The sequence below is a fragment of the Larus michahellis genome, chromosome 1 (genome assembly GCF_964199755.1).
Source record: "Larus michahellis chromosome 1, bLarMic1.1, whole genome shotgun sequence".
Classification (NCBI taxonomy): domain Eukaryota; kingdom Metazoa; phylum Chordata; class Aves; order Charadriiformes; family Laridae; genus Larus; species Larus michahellis.
Window position 1 is genome coordinate 60,013,430 of NC_133896.1, and position 26,372 is coordinate 60,039,801.

The 26,372-nt window shown below is 37.7% G+C and overlaps 1 protein-coding gene across 2 annotated transcripts in view; it reads right to left on the reverse strand.

Moving 5' to 3' along the window:
* Positions 1 to 26,372, reverse strand: part of POLR3B (RNA polymerase III subunit B) — a 79,753-nt gene that overhangs the window by 36,110 nt on the left and 17,271 nt on the right. For both annotated transcript variants that reach the window (XM_074580919.1, XM_074580928.1), the window contains exons 10-19: positions 22,925 to 23,047; positions 21,298 to 21,414; positions 20,665 to 20,799; positions 14,951 to 15,112; positions 11,247 to 11,447; positions 10,070 to 10,232; positions 7,922 to 8,075; positions 5,844 to 5,918; positions 4,978 to 5,076; positions 1,265 to 1,392 (exon numbers count right to left, since the gene is read on the reverse strand). In XM_074580919.1, coding sequence (XP_074437020.1) covers positions 1,265 to 1,392; positions 4,978 to 5,076; positions 5,844 to 5,918; positions 7,922 to 8,075; positions 10,070 to 10,232; positions 11,247 to 11,447; positions 14,951 to 15,112; positions 20,665 to 20,799; positions 21,298 to 21,414; positions 22,925 to 23,047 — 1,357 coding nt within the window. The remainder of the gene's footprint in view (positions 1 to 1,264; positions 1,393 to 4,977; positions 5,077 to 5,843; positions 5,919 to 7,921; positions 8,076 to 10,069; positions 10,233 to 11,246; positions 11,448 to 14,950; positions 15,113 to 20,664; positions 20,800 to 21,297; positions 21,415 to 22,924; positions 23,048 to 26,372) is intronic.

Consider the following 26,372-nt stretch of genomic DNA (forward strand, 5'->3'; position numbering starts at 1 on the left):
TGGGGGAAGGATAATGGGATGGGGGAGAACTGTAAGGAAAAACATTGCATTGCTCCTCTTCCCCCCCCCCCCCTTTTTTTTTTTTTTTAATTTAAAGGAAGGGCATGCATCTGTTGCTATTTTATGCTATTTTGATGCGCTGAACATGACGGTTCAGCACAAGGCAGCGAATTTGCTATTAATTCTGCTGGAGAAGGCTCACAAAAGGTGCAGTGTTTCAGTTTCGAACACACAGCACGAAACAAATGGTTTCGTAAACCTAACAGAAGTGGTAGTTTTTTCATGACACAGAGTTGTTCTACTGTAGCTTTCAACTTGCGAGCAAGCCATCAATATAAGACATAAAACTGGCATGTACAGAACAAGACTGAATACAGCCGTCTGAACTGATGTACTGGTCAGGTTCTTCTTGGGACTCACGCTGGCTTGATCACGGGCCATATGACTTGGATGCTTTAATACTAGTTTAGCTGTGTATTAAAGGAAGGATTAGAAATCACCTAGTGTCAATTACCCACAACAGCAAATTGACAAAATGGTTGCATTTTTAATGACCAGCTATCACATTTGTAAAAAGAATTATTAAGTGATTAAGGAAATTAATTTTTTTTTTCAGTCATTTTGTTGAGAGGCCGTTACTTGCCCTCTTCATCCAAAACAGAAAAAACCCCAACATCAAAACTACTGCTGCAGGAAGCGTTCAAGTAACTAAGCACTCTCTTGCACATTTTGATTCTTCTTCTTCTCTATAATGTCAATGTAACTACTTATTCATTTATTTTTAGGGCACCTACTCAATTATTCAGGGAAACTCTCCTCACTTTGTGCTCTGTCTCTCTTCACGAGAACACTTTTTAACTCTTTTTGTCTGGAAACCCACGGCAAACCACAGCATAAAGAGACAAAAAAAATGCAATTCTGTCAATCCTGCAGCTATGATGAAAACTTGAAAGTCATGATGATTATCAAAAAAACCCAACAAAAAGCCAAGAGTGCCCCAATTTCTCCAATTCGTCTTTTAAGCATTAAGACCTGCAGATATGGTCTCCATTAAGTAAAACCGACTGGTATTTTTTTCCTTTTAATTTTTTCCAACTTTCAGAGGTAAATTCTTTTTTTCTTGAAGCTAAAGAAGTGTTCTTTTCCTCTACCTAGCAAAGCTTTTACGTGAACTAGGAAAAAAAGAATTTATCTGGTTTGTCACTTTCGCTACATAGCTTCAAAAAGTACATAACACTCCAAAAGGGAATAAAAAAAGTCTTACCCATTGCTTGTTTCCCCATAGCACACTGATAAGTGTTTCTTGGGGACTGGTTGTGGTGAGGATATGGAATCAGCCCAGCACAGACACCAAGAAGCGTGAAAGGCTCAATCTCCAAATGCGTTGTATCTCTTAAAAGAAAGAGTACCAATTATAGCAGACTCGTGAACAAACATCTTAACTAGAATTTATTTAATTTAGTAGCATCTCACAATACTTCAGTTAAATTCTGTTCAGGAAATGTAAGTCAGTATGACCTCAAAATATTGATTCACTGTGGGATTTTATTTTTTTATTTAAAAAAAAAAAAAACCACAAACACTTTCCTTTGGCTTTAAATGTTTCCACATGAAAAGAAACAAAGGAGAAATAAATGAGGGTTTATGAATTTCCATCATGGAGAAAAAGCCTCCAGATAACGACAACCTGAGGGAGCTCAGTAAGACAATAAAAAAATCAGTTTATACAGTAAGACCCAAAATGCCTTAAGGAATGTTTTCTTATGTAATGAGAGTCCTCCACATCAAATTACCAGTCTCGGAGATCTAGAAATCCACTGGGGAGGTGGAAGAAGGAAGAGCAAGACAGATTCAGATATTGGGGAGGGGGGCAAGTGTAGTTTTAGTTTTCCAAGGTCAGTTATATAATATCAGTTAGAGGGAAAACATCTGTGTCCAAACCAGATCCAGTGCCATGGGTGATATGGCAAAATAAAACACTATTTGAAAAGCTCTGCAAGTATTTTGCAAGTGATTATGCTGCTACAAGGCAGTACTGATGAGAAGTAAAAAGACAGAGACAAGGAGTAAAGGCTGAGAGATAACAAAATTTGTTTTACCTGGCAAGAGCTTCAGAGGAGAAAGTCCATGCTCAATAAAGACAATTAAATCATAGCGTGCATTGGGATGCAAGTGGAGTGACTAATAACTAAGGATGAAGTGTACAATAAAGCTTGGCTGCAGCAGATCTGCTTTTTAAAATCAAGATAAGTAACTAGGAAATGGGTAATTTTGAAATAATTATAACTAAACCTATCCAAAGCGTATCTTTCACAATGTTCTGGAGTTATTACACAGAGCTTGGGTTTAGGCATACACTGCTTCTCCCACACACCCGTCGTGCTTTCTGAAAATCCTGTCTTTAGCGTTTGACTTCTCTTGGAAGTCTTTTGGAAGACTTTTTTAATTAGTTAAACAAATTAATTTGATTACTAAACTTTAAGACCTTGCAAAGGAAATGACTGGAAAAAGCTTTGTTATGACAACACTTAAAAGACAGCAAAACATCACAAGCTCAAAAAGCCTGAGGAATTACCCACAAGTACATACAGACTGAAGACAAAGACCAGCAGGAACTTACATAAACAATGTATGTGCTACAGAAAAAAAATGAAATCTGAAAAAAATCCAGAAACCATAAGCAGCAAGCCTAGTGAAATTATCTATCAGTCCCAGAAACCTTTATAAATCACAGATATGCTTGAGCAACCTAAAAGTCACCTGCTGGCCAGAGGATTGCCACTGTTTTTCTCCACTTCATAAAAAGCAGCTATGTTAATTGAAGCCTGTCTTAAGAAAATCCCAATTGCAGTCAAGTAATTGCAAAATGGTCTCAAGAACCAGTAGCAAACTTACTTAAAGCACAGACTACTCCCCTGTTCTGTGGAACCTCACAGAACTGCTGACACTTCTCAAAGAATAAAACAAGAGGCTCAAGACTTATTGATAGTGAAGATGGCAAATTTCTTTGGAAGTTACTAGTGCATGGAACTACATATACATTTTCAGATAGGGTATTCAACACAAGTATTTTTCCATTGAGTTCAATCTTATTTCAACCAAAGAAGATGCAACCTATGTGGATCCTAGTATCTTACGAAGTATTCCAGAGTGCTAATGAGAGACCTTCAGGCTTTACAGAGCAGTTCAATTTCTGCAAGTCAAAATGCCACTGCCAGAAATAGGCCCAAGAAAGGAAGGCAACCTCACGAGTTTGAAAATCAGAGTTACAAATAGGTAAGGAAGAAATTGAACGCATTAAATAGAGTCAAATCCTCCAAAGAAAAAAACCCCTAATTGGATTGGAAAGGTAAAGAGAGGATACTGTAGCTAAAAGAAGCCTACATTACAAAAGCAGGAATGTTAATGAGATACTTCACAATAGTGGATTGTGTCAGTTGTATTACCAGAACAAGTTGTACCAACATGGTCGCACCATTTAAAATGCAAGATGTTTAGCTGGGAGAAGGGGGTCCACAAATCAGCTATCCAGGATGTAGGGAATATCATTACTAAACACAAGGAGCAATGTGCTCATACAGTGCAAGCTCAGATACTTAATGGCACTACTAGCTACAAGCATTGAAGCTAAACTCAAAACAAGTTGATGGACAAGACAAGAATCTCCTGAACTTTTTGGTAGTTGTGGTAGAGTCATTTCCTCCCACTACTGCATTGGAAGTTCACAGTCTCCTCCTGTTTTTGACTAAACAGTTATTTCCTGTGATACACTCCCATTAATCTTCCTAGCTGAGTCAGGTGTCCTGTAACTTAAACTTTTCAGCTCTGCTGCTTGCTGGAAGTTATTTAATTTTGGCACAAATGACAGGAATTGTGTGTGCTTTTCTTTGGTCATGCATACAGAAGCCAGCCAAGAGCGTGCAAAAGCAATTTCTTAAAGTGATAAAGTCTTCAAAAGCCTGGGCAGGAGCAATGCGATTTAATTAGCAGAGTTAATGCATTTCATCTGGCAAAGGTTAGAGATAACTGAAGGTCTCATCCAGCTCCACTGAAATCAATGATTTATTTCTATTGGCTTCCATGAGTACTTGCCCAGGACAGAACATTTAGAAAATGCATCTTCTGCATAAATCTGTTGATCAAACATTTCATGGAGATAACTTTCAACATTTTGTATGCAGCCTTCAGTTGACAGGATATTGTCACAGAAACATCAAAAAAAGGAGAAAGTCGGGACTTAAAAATTTAAAAGAATCCTTCTTTTAATGTGGGCTCTCCCATCACAGTCACAAGACACAGAAAAAAAACCCCAAAGCACCGGGTCCTTCATATATGTGTAAAACACAAAAAAAATCTGGAAATCTTTCTGAACAAAAATCACATAGCAGGAATGGTTTTAACATATGTGGTGAAGAAGATACAGAATGATACAGACATTTTTATCGGGGCCTATTATGCATCCAAAAGTCAAAGGGAAGGTCTCATCCCAATACTTCAGACATTTAGTGTAAACTGGTTGTCTAGGGTCCTTCTACAGCCATAAGAGAGAATTTTCTGAATGACAATCATGACATGCCAAGATCATCATTTAACAGGTGGAAACCATTTGCTTTCTGGACTCCTATTGTATAAATTTACTTCTGATGAGCAGCCCAATGATTAGAAAAAAACCAAAAAGCCACATCCAGAGCAACAGAGGATATACCTTTAAGTACTTCATATTTTTGAGAGTTAGAAGCAGGAACAGATCTCCCAAAACTCAATCGCTAAACCACTTTTTGTAACTATCCCATGGATAATTTAGGATGCGTGTAAACAGATTTCTTTCTTTAGCTTTCATCTGGAGTCGTTGCAACCATTAGCAAAGGAGCAGTGTGTATGTGTGAAAACAGTAACGTTATCAACATGCTTGCATTTCAGAGAGTCACCCTATGAAAGTTTTTGCTGAACCAGTGTTTAGTCTGAACGCATACTTACTTATTAATTGTATGTTCATATAGTGCAATGTTACAGTCATTTTCTTCATTCACATCCAAATATTCAACGAGGCCTTCGTGCAAGAAATCTTCAAAGTTCCTACAGTTAAATTAAAAAAATACACTAGAAGTACAGTCTTTTCTTATATTTCTGCAAAAATAAATCTACATAATGCATATATCGAAAGAATATAATGTTAGAAGTTAAACTAGAGAAATACTTTTATATGAACGGTTCTGTGCATTTTACATATTTAAAGAAAAATGTATTTTTTTAAATTAATCCCCTTGCCCATTCACTGCTTCACAGTCTGACTGACCAATGTCACTTATTTGAACATCTAAATAAAATCCTCCTGTATGTATTCATCATCACTATAAATGTAGACAAGTGTAAGGGTAATCTAGTAAGTTTTTTGATGGTTTTGCAAAATTTAGTTAAATTTAAATGCTTTTGAGTAAATGTGGTTTTATAAACACACAAACTAAGAATTTGCAAGTGGTTTCAAAACTAATTCTGAATGTGCTTAGTTTAGGGCGGTCAAATTGATATTCCTTTGAAGTGTTTGATCTTTCAATCAGGAGAAGGATGATACTGCCTCAGGCCTCCCACTTACAGAAAGATGAGGCTGTGAGATGTATTTATTCTATATAATTGCCAAACGCCAGAGCAGTAACAAAATAAGACCACCAGACTTAATTTGACTTTAAACAGAAAACCTCCAATACACTGATTATTAATTTATATAGGAGAGTAGACTTCTCCTACATAGCTAACCCCAAGATTGTAAAATACTGACTCAAGTATTTCCACACAGTATTTACAGATAGATGCGATGATGAATATGGTTCACTTGAATTATGTACCTGTATCCCTGAGCCAGTTCTTCCATATGCTTGTTTGTAACTGCAGGTTTTTGCTTCTTGACAATTATGTAAGGTCTACAATTAAAAAAAATAAAGGATTATCAGAGCAAATACTTAGGCAGGTAACTTAATTTATACTTAGAAGTAAGAACCCTGCCTACACACAACCTATTTTATAAACCACTTTTTAAATTTATCCACCTTTAACTGACATAGCCACATAAATACAATCAGTAATTATTCAGACCTTGGTTTGATACACAGATATCCTGAACTGACACATTGTCTACGAAGCACCCAAGAAGCGTACAAGAAAAATTAAAATCTGAATTTTGAGGAGGAAGCCTTCCCCCCTCCCCCCCTGCTTAAATCTTTAAACTAAAACATTTTTTAAGTTTTACCTACACATTATATTGATGGCTTTAAAAGATTTAAGATTTCCGAATCTACAAAGCTAAGAACAGCATTAAGTTCTATGGGTATGGCAGGGACTTCATACAAGACTGAGCGAACAGTTTGTGCTCGAGTGTCCACATGCGAGAATGTATTTTGCTGTTACATGATATAAAGTACAGGCATTTACCATGGGTGATCTCAGATGAATCCATAAATTTGAACAGCACATGGATCTCTGAAGGCTTCCTTACCGCAAGGAAACACTAACACAAAGGATGGCACGCAAGAATGAAACGCCAAGGGCTGTTGCTATTTGGACAAGTTGCTCTTGTAAAGAGCAGCAAATAGCTACAAGATACTTGTGGAGTCCACTCTGAAGTCTAAATAACTGAAGACTAATGAGCACTTTTAAATGGGTAATAGGGGTATCTGAACAATTGCGGGGTAGGGTGCCACAAAGCAAACTTGGTAAACTCCTGGAAATACACATGATTTCACTTGCCTTTATTTTACAAATCGGAAGTTTTGCTGCATCTCCAAACCTGCAGAATGGCCAGTATTAGACCTGACTGGAAAAGCGACTTCTCTGCCACTGAATATGCCCCTACTCTGGATGTCTTGACCAGGTATGATTAATTGATGGTTTGTACATGTACTATTTTGAAGTCTTTAGTGTGCCTCAGACTGCATTCAGCATGCTCTGAGATTTAATTAATGAATAAGGTAGAATGCCAACTCTAGTTGTGACTGATGCTTCTTTAAAAGCACGCACAAAATATGCACACAGCTAGTCAATGCTAAAATATGCATGTATTTATTAACTCATTCTGCCTCTCAATCTCTGCTTTGTTCATCTTTTATGCCTTGTTCTATAGGCTAAACTGGAGATGTTTTACTTGTAAATAACCTAGCACAGTGATCTGACTGAAGTCTCTCGCCTCTACTATAAAACAACCTGATTTTCTGCCTCAAAATACTGTTACGTTCCACTTTCTCATGTTAGCCACCAGATTTCTTTTTGCTTTCTTCTGTGACATGACTGTTACTCAGGGACCTTTTCTGTCTAATAAAGCGCATAAGTATCTCAAGGTGGAGACCTTCCTTGTAGGTTTACCGAATGCCCTACCTACCTAAGGGTAAGCAATGAAATAAACCAAAATTGTGAGACGTGCTTCTTGGTGCAGGTAAACACGCCTGAGGAAGTTTTGCACCAGATGTAAAGGTCCTTGAAGAGAAAGAGTAGCTTCTCATTCTGAAGTGTGATATCACTCCCGTGGGATATTAGGCGAGTGGCTGCTTGTTTCTTGCTTCACAGGAAATTAAAAAAAAAAAACCTTCCAAGGCCATTCGACATTACTGCAGTTGCAAATCAGGTTGATTTTAATCCCCCCTCCCTTTTTTTCCTTAAAGAAGATACAGCAACATTTTGTCATGACTTTTGTTTAAAGATAAAACTGATTTATTTGGGCTTTTTTTTTTTTTTTTCTTAAGTTGCTTGACTATATAGTATGTTTCTCAGACCTGTTTTGAATGAAGGCCATTTATGGAGAAAAAGAGATGCACAACTCCTACTGAATTTGCTTAAAACTGTACTTGTGAAAGTCTTAGCCCAGTGTATTTTAAGTGCATAAAACAGTGTTTATAGTAAGTTCACTAGTGAGATAATTCTACAAGATGTTTACCTGCACAATCTCCCTCCATCAGAGGAAATGTAGACACATCTGTCAGAAAGATTTGTAGAGATGGAAACAAATTCATTGATATAGCCCGCTCGACGCATTATCCGAAATGTGTTGACTAATTTCTGATGATCACGTATGACACCGAGGATGTTACCTATTCAGAAGGGGAATAAATTCATTGTGCATACTTTGCATATCCAAAACTATACTTACAAATTCTGATCATGTCTAGCATGCATAGAAATACTTCCTACTTCTTGCAAATAATAAGAGTTGTCATAAAATTTCCCTTTTCTGACATGAATAAGAACGGGCTCTATTTTTCTCTCAGTAAACGTTTTAAAAAAGCATCAGAATTTCACAGGTCATCTATCTATTTGCCTCCAAATAGCTTCAGAAACTAAATGGTGTGCTGCATCCAGCTTTCTTCAGATATGTTTCTGCTCAGGTGCCCATTCACCAATTAGCGTACAAGCAAACAGCACTTCTGAAGCCTGCAATTTCAGCTGCACCAAAATAAATAGATCCAAGTTTTCCAGCAACAGACCAAGGAACTGTCCTGCTGCCTTCTCAGAAATTTTAGAAAGACCTGATATTTTTGATATACGTGATCACTCACAACAGCACCAGAATTCCTCCTTCGAGAACTTAGCTCAACAAGCTATTGCTATCTTAGCAGGGCATTTTAGCACATACTTAAGTATTCTGATGCATGATGAACAAACAAGAGAGTAAAATTTTTAAAGAGTCACATGATCAAAGTCATCTTAATATATAAAATGAAAAAAGCACAGTGTCATTTCAAACAAAACTTTAAAAAAGGAGACAAAGCATGATAGTTTAGGGAGTCTATAAGACAATACAAAGGTCTTTATAGCTTAAGGGATTTGTACTCAACAGATTTTCTGCCCTCTTAAGTTACAAGTTTAAATCAGAATCATTTCAGCCACCCACAAGCCTGGAATTTTTTATGGATTAAACCCACAAACTAGTAGACTGAACAGTGAATGGTTTTGCTTTACTTAGTAGTACATCGTATACGTTTGGGAACATAACTATCTTGTTCCATATCACACATTGAGCTTGTGTAGGAACAGCTCAATACTTCTGCTCTGCACTCCCCTCTGGACCATAAAATGAGACAGAGAAGACTGCATGTGGTTTCACTGAACCTTATCTTTAACATACTGCTACAGAAAAGCAGAGCAAAGGAATGCAGTTTGGTCAAGTGTTGCTTTTATGTTGCTGGCAAAAGACAGGATGGAAGAACAACTGCTGTTTAATTCCAAAGTAAATGGAGAACTTATTCATAGTGACAGACATTTAATACTAGTCCCTGGAAGTGGGTGCTGTTGATAAAAGCCTATTTTTAAATCACAGTTGTGGTTTTTAAAACGTCAGTATTTTGAAATCTGATATCATAGTACCTGTTGATTTAGAAACACTAAAAGATCAGTTGTAAAAGGAACATAAGCGTGCATGTGCAAAGCACATATGCCAAATCATCCCTTTAACAAAGAAGAGAGGCCTGTTTTCCAAGGTCTAACTTTTTCTACTCATTCACAAAGCAAGTTGCGCTTTAAAAGGTGATTTTAAATGGAATAGCATTGCTAAACTTTGCAAACAATTGATGTTTCCTTTCTGTTTTTAAAGGCACTTGCATGAATATATATACAAATACACAAAGTTTACACTAAAATAAAATGCTTTCTGTGAATGAAGCCCTGAATTTGTAAATTTAAGTTATTGAAAATTTAGCAGTGTTATTCTCTCTGAAAAAATTACTTTATGAATGGCACCTCATTTAGTGAATACCTGAGAAAAACAAACAAACCTGTAATAGAACATATATATTTTTGTGCCTATTCATGCAAGTGTGCTTAAAAATAGTACTGAAATTTGAAAAAGCTTCAACTTCCCAGCTCCACACATCTGCAGTCAGACTTCTGAGGACACAACTTCAGACAACTAAGTGCCATCATCTGGCCTGTCTAGTCTGCCTAACCCTATCAAAATATTTACAGATGAAGTTATCTACATGTGGAAAACGCATCTGCGGTTGACTGGTCCAAAAATTGTTGTAGGGTTTCTGAAGCCTAACTCTCCATCAGCAACAAATCAGAGTCAGACTGCTGAAAAGTTACATACCATTAAGGAAAACAAGGAACACATTTGGATATGAAAGTTCTTCACCGCAGAGCAAGTTGACATCTTCAACTCCAAGATTACTGGCTAATTTAATAATCGGGCCATCTTCCATATCCGTAGTAATGTGAGTCATGAGGGCAAGGTTTTTAACCAAACCACAAGCCTAAAATAAAAAATACACCTTTTATCCATTTTGTTCTAGAGTATTAATACTACACATATCTTTTTCTTCCAAAACTATACTTATGAACAACAAAAAAAAGTATAAAGTGAAAGAAATTAAACAAATTAACTACACTGAAAATTAGGAAGGAAGAAAGGAAGAACTTTCTATATCACACTGAAATGTAATATTTTAGCATTTACAAACTAATAAAAATATAGGCGATGAAGTTGTAGTTTTTAAGTTATCCAACCATTTATAACCCTTTATTTCTCTCTTCAAACCAACAGCTACTTAGAAGCATAATGGAAATACAAAATCAGCCTATTTACTAATTTGCCAGATATCCTGTATGTTCTAACATAAACTTTACCATTTTAAAATGAAAAATATCCAAGTATCTTATAGAGTGAAATTTTATTCCAGCTGCTTAATGAGACTAGTTCATATTGTCTGCATATTTATGCCAGAAAGTTCAGAGTTCCCCCAGATTTGTTAGCATCAATCGTTTGGTTGGAATAGCTGGATGATGTCTTTAAAGTAAAACGTACACAGCTGTTTTTCTTTCTCAAGCTAAAGGCTAAAGCTGTTTCTTTAATAATAATTATGTTTCTAGAAAAATTGCAGGTTGGTGTGGCAACTGCAAAACAGAACATTTATTATAGAACAAAGGGATAAGAGTTTAGGACTCCTCTCTTTCTGGTCTGATCAAAAGAGAGCAAGTAGCTCTGCTGCAAAAATAGGAGGCCTCGCATCATTCTTATACATCTGAACAGTTTCCAGCCAGTCCACTCAGGTAGGAGGAAAAAAAAAGCAACATAGCAAGGAGAACTAGGATGTAAATAGATGGGATGTGAAAAGACACACAAGTGGTGTTATCAGGCTGAGGATAATTTATCTCTCTAGAAACCTCATCAGAATTCTTCCTCCAATGGAGGATCACCTGCTTCAAAATAAACAGCGTCTTCATTCCTCAGGACAAGAAATACTCAAAGCAAAATCGAAGTTCCTCACCTCTCCTTCAGGAGTGTCAGATGGGCAGAGCATCCCCCACTGAGATGGCTGTAGTGACCGAGGACCACTCACTTTCCTTGTTTTTTCAAACTGAGAAGAGATTCTAGTCATCATACCCAGAGCAGATATGTAAGACAAGCGGGACAATACTTGCGTCACGCCTTGGCGGTCCATTTTGAATCTCTTCAGGGACCAATTTCCCTGTAGAATAAAATGATAATTTCAAAAAAAGTTATTGTAGTTTAACCCTGTCTCGACACTACATGTCTTTTCAGTATGTAGACAGAATGATATCTGAGGAGCTTTGCATAGCAAATGTTGCCTATTTATATAAAACAACTTTCTAATTATTGTATATACACTACTAGTTACAACATACTTGTACTAAGTATTAAAAAAAGTTGAAACAAAAGAACTGCTCTTCCAGATGAGAGGATACTTTTGCTATTACATATTTGATCACACAAAGATTCTTCATCACCTGTCCCTCACAGGTAAATCAATACTCAACTTTATCTAAATTAAATTACTTTATGTTCTCCCTTTATAGATTTTTCAATTTTAAAAAAAGGTATTTTGAGTGAAATACACTTTCACAATAGATCCCACAAACTTTCAGTTCTGCCTTTTTCATGATTTGTTATTTTGGTAGGAAAAACAGTCATTTATTCTGGAGGAGTCTGACATCAAAGCCATCTATACTTTCTTGAAGACTTGTTTTTAGACTCCAGAGGAAAAAGACTGACTGATGTGTCTTCTCACAGAAGAAGAGTGTGGAGGGGCTAGGTCTATCCAGCTTCTCTGGTAGGATTACACCAAATAAGAAATGCAAGATCCATGCAAATGTCAAGAGTTTCATGTTTCGGGACTGTCACAGGCAGCATCACTTGTGGTTTTAATTAGGAGAACAGAGGAGTTCACAGAATGTTCTAGGGCGCAATTATGTTTCCATGCCAAGCAGATTTAACAATCTCTACTGTAAAATCTTGAAATTCAGTGCTACAGTTTTTAACTTCATGACATCTACTCCGTATACATTGCCCACCAGCACCTGAGTCAGTAGATACAGCAAGTTACTGTCCCATTTACTACTATTTACTCCAGCCACCATGTTACTGCTCAGTCCAAAGGCAATGAAGATCTCAAAGGTAACACTTTCCCAAGGATTGCTTTCTGCTAATTCCAGTAGCCTTTTTGATCAACTCAGCTCAACAATGCTAACAAATAATTTGAAGCTCGCTTGCTGTACTGGACTGAAATCCTTCAAGAGTGTGATTTGCTTGGCTTCTTTATTTATACATTAACAGCAAAATCCCATTTAGTGATGAACAGCAAAAACCACTACCCATCCCAACGATTTTGCTATTTGCTTCCACTGGAGAGACTATCAAATAGTCTGCAGAACTACCCTTTGTTCCTTGTTACAGAAAGTGGGAAGACATATTAGGAAAAGTTCCTTCACAGAAAGAGTTATCAAACATTGGAACAGGCTGCCCAGGGAAGTGGTTGAATCACCATCTCTGGAGGTATTTAAAAGATGGGCAGACGTGGTGCTGAGCGACACGGTTTAGTGGTGGTTCTGGCAGTGTTAGGTTAATGGTTGGACTTGATAATCTTAAAGGTCCCTTCCAACCTAGATGATTCTGTGATTCTGTGACATAATGCCCAACAGTAAGTCAGTCAAAACAAACCTGTCCACTTGCTCAGCCTTCTTGGGAAGGGTTCACTCACTGACCATTTCATTCTTTAAGGACTGGGAGTTATCAGAATATAAGCAGAATACAATAAATTAGTAGTTTTTCCTCATGCTAGAAATGACTTCATCTGTAGTCTAAACTAGCATGTGGTTTCTTCTTCACTCCCCAGAAGACTGTGAAATCTCAAAGACTGGAGGAAAGGGGAGGTAAAAACACTGCCTGAATAAATAATACGAAAAATTCTTTGAGCTTTGGAAGTGATGGACTGACTCTTTCAAAAGTTGTCCAAAAACCCCAAAATGGTGCCAGGGCTGTTGTGAGACCAACCCCAGTGGAGAACTTCCTACTGAAAACTCCTATGAACTGAAAGTTGCTCCCTCAGCAGTATTGGATGATTCTGCAGACACCGAAATATTTATTAGGCCTGTGGCATTACTGCCTGAGCTACCCTCTCTTCTGCAATTTTCCAGGGTAAAAAGAAGACCTATAGGAAATACCACTGAACACCACTGCACAGTTGATGCAGTAGTGCTATGAATTCTTTTGCATGCTACTGGTGTAATTATGAATCCGCTGAGTTATTTCATGCTCTTTGAGACTATCATTGAAGCATTCTGGTGAGATTGGAGATTGTTGTTTCCAAGAATGATTTTTATGGTATTTGCTTAATCTCTTGAATAGTATGCACTGGGCATTGTTCCTGAGAAATTATTTTCAATGCTTAAGAGCAGATGGTGTTTAACTGCTTATGTGGCAGTAAAAAAAAGTCCAAAGATAGTGGAAGAAGGAAGACTTCACAATATGTACTGAATAGTTTGCAGATTTATCTCTGTCAGTCCAAATGGAAAAACTGGCACCGGCTAGAAGAAAGCACTAGCATTTAGAGAAACAAATCTGTCAATTGTTTTGGTTACGTGCACTGTAGAGATTTAACTACATTTGGGGCACTCATAAAATTAAATAGTGATAAGCTTTAACATTGGGATTTGTAAGTAACAGACTGTTGGTCGTTTCGGATACAATTTGTGGAGTTAATTTTGTTTACAAGAACTGAAGGAAAACCTCCGTGTCATGCTAGGCAGAAAAGCCCTCTCAAGAGTTCCAAAGACTAAAAATTAAGTTGCACAATTTTTACCAGCTACTAAAATACTTAGACTAATCTAATTTCTTAAAAAACCATGGATTTCAAAGTCATTTACAAGCCAGTAGCTAGGTTTCAGGAACCATATCACAAATTGCTCTTGCAGATGTGTGAGGTAAGAGACAGAGTTAGTAATTGTATTTTTGTTCTTGTCCACTGGCATGAATTAAAATATCCATTCCAGCAGAAGGCAGACACAGGCTAAAGTCTAACCAAGATAAATATTTAAAGGCTTAATTATGGGGTGAAATAATAAGGCATGTAGCAGTTTTCCCTGATAAATAGTTCAGTATCATTAGCAGAGAAGTACTAATTTCTGTGCTGTAAATTTGCTCGTACTAGTGACTTCCTATGAATAAAAAGGCACCGCCCTTAAACAGCTCAATATTCAGCTTTTTTTTTTTGGCCTACACACCCTTTCCCCCAGTTGTCTTCTGTTTGTGATGTTTTCCTGCTGGTTTTCAGCCACCTTTTGGACATATGATGTAACCTGACCCTAGCTAAATCCAGATAATAAAAAACACCATGAACCACATAGTCAAGTATAACCTAGAAGACGGCAAGTTGGATAAATACAAACATGATCACTATTTTAAAGTTGCTTGTTTCTACCATTCCTTCCAAAACACTAAAATATAACTTTGAAATAAATGGTGAAATAAAAAGTGGTTTAATGATTAATGATTCTTCAGTGAATTCCAAAAGCCCTGGCCATGACAGAGTTTTGCAATTTTAATCTATAAAGAATGTTAAACAGATTTGCTTTTACGACAAATGATAGAGTCATCAGAACAAAATTCATGCATTTCCACCATTCACTAGGGAGAAAAGACTTTACATGCTAGGATGAAAACAAAAATACTTACTGTGGAGATGGCATTGACCATACCATTGGTGATTTGGTCTTGACGCATATGCTTCACTACATCAAACTGAGCTGCACGTTGCTTGGGAATTACCTGGTCAGCAATCTTCTTCAGTTCAGAGTTAAATTTTTTGAATAAATCTTCAAATAGAAGAGAAAGAAGCTGGAAATACAAAACAATTGGATTAAGGGAAAAATTATACTTCTCCAGGTCTAGGAAATGCAGGCGCAGGGAAACACATGTTTAATATTTTCACCTTTATGCTTCTTGTCAGTTAAAAAAATATTCTCTGTGTTTCTCAAATGATATTTTTCTCACAAGTTTTTTGCCTTGTTAAATTAAAGTGCAATATTAGAGAAATTATCTCATAATAGAAAGCAAATTAAGTAGAATAATTCTCTAAGCCTATGCATTTATCCCTTTTTGGTTTGCTTTAATCCTTCCTTCACAGTATCTTAGCATATCCATCCAACTCTACACTATCCATTTACCGTTTTCCCTAATCTGCCATATTATAATCCATCTGATCTACTTCTTCCTTCTTAAAGTCACAAAATCTTTTAAAGATTTAATACCCTCAATGTACAACCCTGAATTACACACAAGATTTGGAAGCAAGACCAACTTCTATTCTAATACTGTATGAAATAACTGCAGTAAAGCAATAAGTGAAGAGTCACTTTGAGATATTCTATTATTAAAAGTGAAAAAGGCTGTTTAAAGTGCTCCCTCCCAGCAGCTACTTAAAATGGACAAGACAGACACCCAAGTGACTGTAAGGGGCCCGTAGGGGAAGCAACTCAGCAGCACAGAGTTTGGAAGAAGCGCACCATTTGCAAGACCAGACTGAAGTACAAACGGCTTACAGTCACCATTGCTTCTGGACTGAAAGAGACTTTTTTAGGGGCCCAGATGCAACCTCTGTTCTTGACAGCTGGCAAGACATATCTTGGGTTACGTAGGCAGCCTCCTCGCTCAGATATACTTTTATCCTGCTACTTTCTGCCAGTAACAATCTATGGAAAACCAATTACACCCACAGAGTCCACCTGGTTCAACACCTGCCATGCTTTTTAGAAGTGCTACTATCTGGAAAGTGCAATGCTTTTCCACATCTCTCCCTTTAAAAAAAAAGTCTACAGTTCAAGCAAAGCAGCTACGTAACATAGATGAATTGAAAAAGTAACAACAATAAACCCTTCAAAAGTGCTGCAATTTAAAGCAGTTATTTCCTGTATGTGTATAATAATTACTTCCAGTTCTTAAAATAGCCATAAAAGGAAAAGACTAACAAAGTTTGTGATCTGACTTTTTTTGCTCTCCAATCTGCTTTGCTTCTGCAGTTTGCTCAGCCACTCCTTGCATACACTAATAGCTTCCCGAAACACTTAAAACTGTATTACATGGTAGGTGTTAAGTGTTCACAATGATTAGCTTTGCAAACAAGCAACGTAAATTCTACAACCTGGCAGTTCTGTCCCGGGACTCTATTTTACAGCAGCTCCAAGTGTCAAAAGAACTAAAAATGCAGCAGTTACCCATGCCAGAAATGATGATTCCCAGTGTACAAAGCATTGTAGGGGTGAACAAGGTAGGTGTTCAGTCACCACAAGCTAAGACATTCTGGAGTCAGTTGTACAATTTAATTTTTGTATGAGCAGAATTAAACTGAATTTTAACTGTCTCCATCAGACATACTCCAAACTTTTCCCCTTCTGGAAACCAGAAAACTAACCACTCTATCACTGGGATGGGCCACTAGCTTCCATTTGCTTTTCTCTACCTACATGCCCCAGCTGGGCTGACCAAAGCATTTGGCAAATGACACTGTAAAGCAGCTAACTAAATTATAAGCTACTCTTTTCACCAGCATCACAAATGCATTTAAGAATAAAAAATAAAAAAAATAACACCTGGAAACTCAAGACAGACATCTGATTTTCAATAAAAAGCTCCTACTGGCCTTCACAGAGAGCAGGACTGGATTATCTTTGACAGTCTACTCTACAAGGCATAAGGAGCACTTAGTGTTCAGTCACTAAATTGGAAAAACAGCAATAACACGCACTGTATGATAACTCTTGACAAAAATAAAATCCAAAAACTTCCACTCTGGACAGAGAGTTTTTACTGAAAACTGGTTAAGTGTTTTTTTTTTCAGACCTGGCCTTGGCATGACAGGAAGTTGCTGTAGACCCTCCTTCCTTCCTGATGCTTGTAGTACCATTAACATTTACAAGACGATACCCTCTCACCACTCTCAAAAGAAATCCAGCCACCTGCAACTCACCTGCAATGTCACAGCTCATTTAAAGCAGGCTTCCGTCAGAAATAAAAGCATTTTTTAGAAGCATCATATTAGGAAGGAGAACCCACAGGACTCTACAAAAACTAGATTATGAGGGAAGTAGTTCAAAAGTAGGGAAAACGTAAAAGGAAGGAATGTGCAGTTTTGAGATGTCTGATAGGCTTGTTAAATAAGAACTCTTTTGAAATCAATCACAGTACACATTTGATTTCAACAGGTTTGAGCAGGACTTAAACGTTTAACAGAACATTTTAAAAAATTCGTTCAGAGAATGTTTTCATATTTGATTTCTTGATCATAAAATTGCAAAGATCTCCTAATTCCACATGCCATAGGGATTATAAAGCCATCCTTTCTCTTCTCTGAACTAATCAAGTAAGTTACACCCCAAGCACACCTACTTGCTACTATTTGCCAGTCTGAAAAGCATCATACTTTGCTAATTTCACTGACAGACTCTTGGTCTGTAAGAGCTCTGACTATCTGGCAAAGCAGAATCTCACAATAACCACATTATTTAGGTCAAGAGCAAGAGATTTAAGAAAAAGGATGGAATGCCAGTGATAATATTCAATGGATTTCATATTTAGTCCAGGGCCTTTCAGCCTGCTTCAGACAGGAGCACTAAAGAGCAAATTATATTTAAGAAAAAAAAAATACTGACAGCTCATCAATTGATTTTCATTGAAAATCCTAAGAAAAATTAATAAAGAAGTTAAGCTGCTGAAATACAGTTTCACCAATTAGCTTAATGTCAGAGAATTCTAATTAGGCGCCTTGAGATTGCTATTTAGCGTTTAAGCCTTTAGAGTGCCAAATTCTCCCTTTCACACAAACTGGTTGCAAAATTAAAGACATTAGGCAGCCTTAATTATATTATCAGAACAGCTGGGATTAGGCAATCTCTGAAGTCAAGGCGGTATTCTTTTGTCACAGGGTAGAAATCCCTTGCTTTCCAGGGTGCCGGATTTTGGTGCTGTTCCATATCTCACCCATACAAAGCAAGCTGCATTAGAAACAAAAAAAAAAAAAAAACAACAAAAAAACGAGGACAAAGAACAGAGTAATGCTTAGCAAATAATGAACACATTAAGGAAAGAGAAAAGGTAGGTGAAAAGATTAAGCCTGAAATCGGTAGGTTTTGCTAACACCTCAGCTGGCACCTGGCCTACCGAGCCTCTAGTGGCAGAAAGACTAAGAGAAAGCTCTGTAAACCAGCTTGGCTAGCGGATACAACTCCGTTATCTAAAGCTAAAGCACATTTCGTACTCTCTTGTCCCATGGGGTGTGAAATTAGCAGCTATTGTTTTCACACATTTTTATAAACACAATACCTTTTATGTCTTTACACTGTTTCGACCGCTATGTTTTTCTCCTCACATGGGAATCTTTTCTTTCTTTTTTTTTTTCTTTATTCAAATTCTAAATCAACAGGATTTTTATTCCAGGGACATGCTGGCATTAAAAGAAAAAAACAACCATTTTATCCATGCAAACTTTAGCTAGACACAAACATTTAGAAACTGGTAAAAAAAAAATCTCTACACTTTTCACTGTGTAATCCAATCAAATTAACATTACATCGATAATGTGGCACAGAGGAATTCAAGTGTTCAGCTTGAAATGAGTTTTTAAAATACTACAAGGGAGCTAGAACTACCTTTAATCAAGTGTTACAACCCCTCCTGCATAGTTCTTGATGTAGAAAAAAAATACGCATTGGCTTTGTTATGATGATCCTCTACATTTAAAACCTCTTCCCAGTTAATTTAAAATTACTTTGGTTGTTAACATCTGTGTGAGCAGAGTCCTTTTTCTTACAGCTTGTAGAAAACTTTTTACCTGCTCTACTTTCTGCCCCTAAAAATATTAGAAAAAAACCCAAACTAGTCCTTCAATACAGTTAAATAAGAACAATGTGATGACAAAGCAACAACTAATTTCACTGATTACAGTCATACTGAACTACAGCAACAACATTTCAGCAGAAACCAAATAAATCCATTATAGCTTAAAATATTTGCCCCATTAGAACATTGCACTAACGTCCTCTTACTACTCCTTACACTTTAGAAACATGTTGTGCTTCAGCACAGAAGTTTGATGAACAGTCAACATATTTATTTGAAGAAAGAACTGATTTTTTGTAACAGGTTAAGAGTGTTTTTTCCTTGTGCTTAGAGTGTGTTCAAGAGTGTCATCAAAGTTTCTTCAGAAAAATAGGACTCAAAGCACATGTTTTTACTGTGAAATGATTGCGCGTTCTGTGTGTGTGTTCACATGTGTGCATGGAGGACAGGGCAGGGTGGGAAGGAGAAAAGGAGTATGAGACAATATGCAAGCACACATCTTAAAAAGTACAGTAAGATGAGAATTCCCACTGGATATGAACAAAAAGGAATGGATATTGTTACCTGTGCTGCAACAGAAATCCCAATACAAATGGTGCGGGAACCAGAGATGCATAGTTTCTCCAACCTGGTGCATTATGTATACTTGCCTGAATTTCTGATGCACGATCAATAACCAGAGATGATACTGACTGCCAGAACTCCAACTTAAGTTAATACAGAGCACAGCAAAGAAGTCCAATCCTAATCTAAATTGGTTAATTAAATAACCACACATGGCAAGGAAAAAATCCATGTCATGGTAACTAAGCAGTTCCATCACCTGATAGGCAAATTCCCACCGCATTAGGAGAAGATAGTTTAGCCAACAGCTGTGAACTGCCACCCTCTCTGCAAAAGAACAGTGCCAGCCAGACACCTCAAACCATTCCATCCTTCGCAGCCCTTTGTTACTGCTTCTACCTCCAGTGCCAAAATTCTGCAAGCAGAAAAGTCCATGCAATCCACTTTCATAAGTTGCTCAAGTTAACTTTAAACCACTTACTTTGTTAATTCATGCTACTCTAGAGGCTAGAAAGGCAGCTGACAGCAAATAAGCATCTTATGGGCTTCCCCAAATCATAAAAGGCTTGGGTGGCTGTCCCTGTGAGATGCTACGCTAGCTGGGTTATCCATAGTGGGACAGCCTGGATCTGACATGCAGGCACCAACTTGGCCCCAGTTTATTCCCTTAACCAATTGCTTAGAGGGGGACATTGGAAGATGGATCTTACTTCTGCCTTCTTGGCACTAGCAATATTATAATGGAACTAGAACTGATGCGGTATTTACGCTGCTCTGTCCTTTTATCTGGTATAAAGAGGCAATACAGAAATGAGAATATGATTTATTAGTCTCAATCACAGAAGCATATCTACGAGGCAATACAGAAAAGCCAACAAAAATAAAATGAGAGGAAAAACACTTCAAATGAGAAGACTCCTTATTCTGCATCTTTTAAATGCAGATAGTAATAAAACTCTAAAAGAGCACTTTGCTCTGAAGTAAAAACTCACCTGCCCTGCTAACTCCAAACGTTTATTTCCATAGTAGTCTCTGTCATCTACTTTATTTTCTCCTTGAGCCAAAATTACTCTGCGCACCATCACTGCTGTGTATATGCACTTGGCACGAAAATTGAATTCCTTCACCTATAAACAAAAAAACAAACCAAAACAACAAAAAAAAAGAAAAACATACTGATGTTTCAGGCTCAGTTCCTTAGTTCTTATACAGACAAACACATCCATTTAAATCAATAGGTAATTTGGGCTGACTGAGGAGTTAAAGGATCTGTGCACTTTACCCTCTTTAAAAATGCTAAAAGTAATATACATTAGTGACATTGAAATAGACAGTAAATGAAAACAAATCAGAATAAAGGTATAGGTCATGAGAAAAACATCCTGAACTAACAGCTGATACTGCCTGGCTATGCAGAAAAAGATGCATAGTATGACAAGTAGTCCAATGGTACAGCATTTCATAAAGATTACTTTTGACTCAATCCAAATCTTCCCCTTTATTTTGAGGATGATTTACTTTACCACAGCTACAAAGCAATCAAAGACATTTTTCCCTACCAAGAAAGCTCACACCATAAATAACCACATGAATTTACTCCAGTTTCAAAAAAAACCATTACATACAAGAACGTGTGTCAGAATAGTTGATGCCAGCAGCTCTCGTGCTTCTTCCATCTTTGTTTTCTTTGGGCCTCCCCACATCCTTTGTCTTCGTACTTTGTTTCCAATGTACTTCAATGCCTGTCAAGGAGGAGAATTAACTTGAGTTAATATCAGAATTGTAACCTATACAAATAAACACACACACAGAGATCTGTATGTATTCCTCAATCAGTGCAATCCCACTAGCCACAGATGACACACTCCAAGCAGAGTACAAAATACCAAACATGTAAACGATGCTAATAAAATAAAAAAAATCTTGAAAATCAACACAATTGATTATCATTAAATATACATGTTATTTATTATATGTTGATAACATTTGGAATGGGGACACATGATTACTACAACATTAAAAGAAAGGGGATTGCAGAGATATAGGAAAAAGGGTTATATAAAATCTAAAGATATCTAGTTTATTTAATTTGACTTTTCACCTCCAGTTCTTTTGTGTACTTGCTAAGTTTCACTCAGATATAAAACCATGAGGTGACACTCACTGTTTAATAGACACAAACGCTACTGTGTGGCATCCACATCTGTCTCCAAGAGTACCTTGCAATGACTGATGGATTCTTACTCTCTTACCAGTTGTCCAAGAAATGAATCAATCTGCAAATTCAGGGTCAGATGAGCAAAGAAACAATCCAGGTCCACACAGGAAGTTCCTGCCTGGAAATAAAGCCATGCCCCCTATGCCAAAGAATTACCCTCTCGGCTCTCCTTTCCATCTGTTACCGCCTTCCCCAAATAACTCACTCTCTTCTCATTTCATTTGACATTTCTTGCACAGAGTAACTCTTGTATTTCTGTTTTTCTGCTTTCCTGCATGCTTCACATTTCTCTATGTTCCTCCAGCATCACCATTTTGCTCTTCTGACTCTGAATTAGGAAGGCCTTGATGCTAGCTCTAACCCTGAAAAGCCCCAAAAGATGCAAACCAGAAAGACATTCACTTTACAACACTCAACATCACATGTGGAATGATTTGATAAAGTTTACAATGAAATAGCAGAAGTAAGACTAATCTTCAAACGCTTCTCCTAGCAGATTATGGACATGATGGAAATGCTGCCAGCAAAATAGCCTGTGTTCTGGCTAATTAAAAAAGTACGCAAGCTGAAGAAAATTCTCACAAGTCTTTAGCAGGACGGAGGGTGGCTATTATTGTGGGCTTTATACAAGAGATCAGAATTGGAGGAGAACATCTACTAACGATGAAATGGTCACGTCCACATCAATGGGGCTTCTGCAAAACAGGCCATGCAATCCCTTTTTAAAAAATGGGAATCGTCCTCAACAAAAAACTCTTAATCTTATGGACAGCACTATGTCACATACTTTAAAACATAACCCTGGGATTCTGAAAGCCAAGCATTTCTTGAATTTGGGGGGTTTTTTTGCAGTTAGGCAATGAGAGCAAAGCATCACTTTTGAAAGGTCCTGGCCCTTAAAACCATCAGCTTAAAATAACCCCCCAAAAACAAACTTTGAAACACAAAGTGTATGTCGATTGCTGACACAGCAAAGTGGTCAATACCCACCGTCTTTAGATTTTTATGGCCTCTGGCCATGTGAAAAGACACACCTGCATCTGTGTAAAAATCTGAGCTTTTTGGCATTCTTCCAGACTAGGAGCAAATGCAGCCATCACATGTTCCTCTGTGCCAATCATTTGTACAATCTCTTGGTCACTCTCAACACCCATGGCCTACGAAAAGAAGAAAAGACAGAAATAGCACAGGCTTTATGTTAACTCACTGACATTTGCTTATGCTAATTTGGTATTGTTTGTCTGCATTACTACTAAGCAAGAGCTAGTTCTTCTCTATGAAACTGTGCCATCTGGCACTGGCAGCACATATTCTAGCTATGGAAGAACGCTAAATGGAAATCTTGATAAGAGGCAGGAACACACACACACTTTGGAGAGCATCTTTTTTTTCACTGACAGGAGTTAAATTCTATGCTTTTTCTAAAGAAAAAATAAACATCAGGTAATAACAACCCTACATGCGTAACAATGAAAACCAAGTCAGAATCTACAATAAATAAAGGAAGGTGAAATTTCTTAAAAGATTACACATGGTCTCTTACCACAAGCAATTTCACAAACTCAGTTGACTGTGATGCAGCACGTCCCATTTGAGAAACATTTACAATTTACCTCCTTTGCAGCTCTCTGCACTTAGAAGATGACTTCACGACACAATTCCACTTGAAAGCCATTCTGTTATTTCACTGATCCTTGGACACCTTGTTAGACTTTATACTGCGGAAAAGCTTAATAAACTAAGAAAGCGCTTAACAGGTTTAGAAAAATCTCTCTATCAGTAAGTGTTTCAAGGTGGCAGCCAGCAGTGAAGGCCTTTGTGGATTCCAGATGGTGCTAAAGCTCCCCCCTTCACACATTTGCCTGGAGCTCTGCCATATCAAGAAATGGAATAATCTCACTAAACCTTTTCTGGCTGAGTTATAATATGTTTCTCAGAACTTTGTGAGGAAGTTACGTTTGCGTTCATATTATTCTTCAAACTGCCTGCCACAGAGACCATTGTAAATAATGGCCTATGTACACCCCAGTATTCTGGTTCTCATTAGAAACTGGCAGTGTCCCAAAAAGTCACATTTTCCTCAAAAATGCACAAATACCTTCCCTTATTATTCCCTTCATTGGGTGTCACCTTGCTTAACACCTAGCTAATGCTATCCCCTTGCAAAACTGTTGCTCTAATTGTGAAGCATCCGGCTTTTTTTTTTCTTCCCTTTCATTTCTTCTTTATTTTTCAACAAAGAAGCGGTTGGTTGAAGTTCCTTTAAATTAAAACTCTGTCTCTTCATCTTGTGGCTTAGTAGAAATTAAAAGCAGTGCAAAAGTAGCAGCACACACCCTTAACAGTGCGAGAACACTCCTGTTTTAGTGCTAAGCACAGATCACAATCCCACCATCTCGGACAGACATGCATGCCAAATCAAGACACAGTTACTTCACCAGATAAGAATGTTTCACCACCGTTTCCTACCACTAAGTAGTCACCCCCCTGATTATAACGCTCTTTTCAGAACCAGAATTTGCCCATGTGATACTACTGTAGTTCAGATCTCTTATTTTCCAAATATTATTACTCTTCCTCACCCTTTTAAATAAGGTCACACATAAACAAGACTCAGCAGAGAAGTTAAAAAAATCCCTCATGACCTGAGAGCCAGACTCATAAGAAAGTCTACAAAAAGTACGAAAGCTTCACAATAGCAATTTTTCATGTGTCTAGCACTTAATAGCTGACCAGCAAACCAGCTTAGGAACCACAACTGGATTCATACAATTATTACACTTAACCTACAGGGAACCTGTCTGCCATTCTAGGCATGTATACCAGGAATACATTTATCTAAAGCACATCAAATGCAAGCTGATAAGATATCACCCTATTTCTACCCATCAGGTTAATTTTAGGGTGGCAACCAGATTGTAAGTCATGTAAAGAGTGAACAAAAGAAGGGGGGGGGGGGGAAATCAGCCTGCAGTTTTACTATGCTCTTTCATCCATTAAAAAACAGAAAGCCACAGTAAATTAAAGAGGAATGATAATTTCTTCTAACTTGATGAATTCTCTGATCAGAAGTCTGACAAGAAGAAGATTAGAACAGGACATATTACGCCTGTGTAGATTTTCTAGTTAAAGTTTATAGCAGCAAGCTCACTTGAGAATTCTGAATTTGTGTGTGGGAAAGGCTCGGATCTGAGTACTCTCAACAATCATGGGCAGAGCTGCACACACAAATCCACCTACATGCAACACTAACAGGGGAAGCAACAGGCCCATGCTGGTATCAGATAGATTTGTCAACATTTTCTTTTTTAGTAAGTTTGGTCCTGATGTTGCACTTCTACAAAAAAAAAAAAGGCACAAAAAAAAAAACCACCACGAAAAAAGTACTCCATAATTAACCTGTAACATCACTAGGATAGTAACAAAATATTCCTGGCTTGTTGCTTGTGTTACAGAAACACTAAGGACATGCAAAGTAGGAATGGGCCTTATGCTTAAAGTGCTAATGATCCCAGGACAAAGCTGAGGGAAAGGGAATTAACATAAAAGAAAAGCAGGAGACAAGATGTCTTCCTTATTTGTGATTGGAAGGCAATGTCACAAAGGGATAATTTTACAGGAGGGTGGAGGGGAAGGAGACATTGCAGAGGGATAACTTAACAGTAGCAGTGAAAGGATGAGGAAGGACGCGGTAAGCAGGCTGTTGAAGAGCATGGTTGGAAGGCTAGTCGTCAATGGACATAAGACAGACAAGTCAAAGCAAACATTCAGAATACCCAGATCATCCTGAGTTCAAGTGGGAGGAAGTGGTCCAACTGGGGTCAACCGCTTCCTAGGACTAGGGAGGTTCCTGATGCCCAAAAAGCATGTGTGTGTACACTCATGTATGTGCATACACACGTACGTATGAGACAGCATGCATGAGAGACTGTGAGCCCAGCTCTTCCTCCCCCAGCTCGTGTCTTAATGATGATGTCTAGGCGTTTCCATGGCACTTCCCTAGAATGTAGTTCTGCAGTCCATCAGGCTAAATTACAGAATGGAGACAGGCAGATGACTGGATTAAAAAGATGTCAGGGAAGTTCAAGGTTGACATCACAGACAGAATTGGTCCGGAGCTTTCATAATTCAAAAGATACGAGCTATGAAACTGCAGCCATGGGAACCCGTAATTCTGCAGATCCAGTAAGACCACCATTCAGCTGTTCCTCTAGAGTTGCATCTTAACAGCTCCAAGACTAACACGGTTTTGTAAAAATGAAACTTGACCTGCTGTTCAAATCTTTCGCCGCAGGTCCTAGAGCAGCTCCTTACAGCTCCCACATAAACTAAAGATTCTTCACCTAGCAATTCAGGTTGTAAAATTCAACTTTTAAGTCCCCCTAGGTTACTTATAGTTCTCTTCCTTACCCAACCAGTTTTGGTGCAGCACGCAACTGCAGCTCTCAGGACTCACTCCAGTCTACCAAATCAAGATCACAC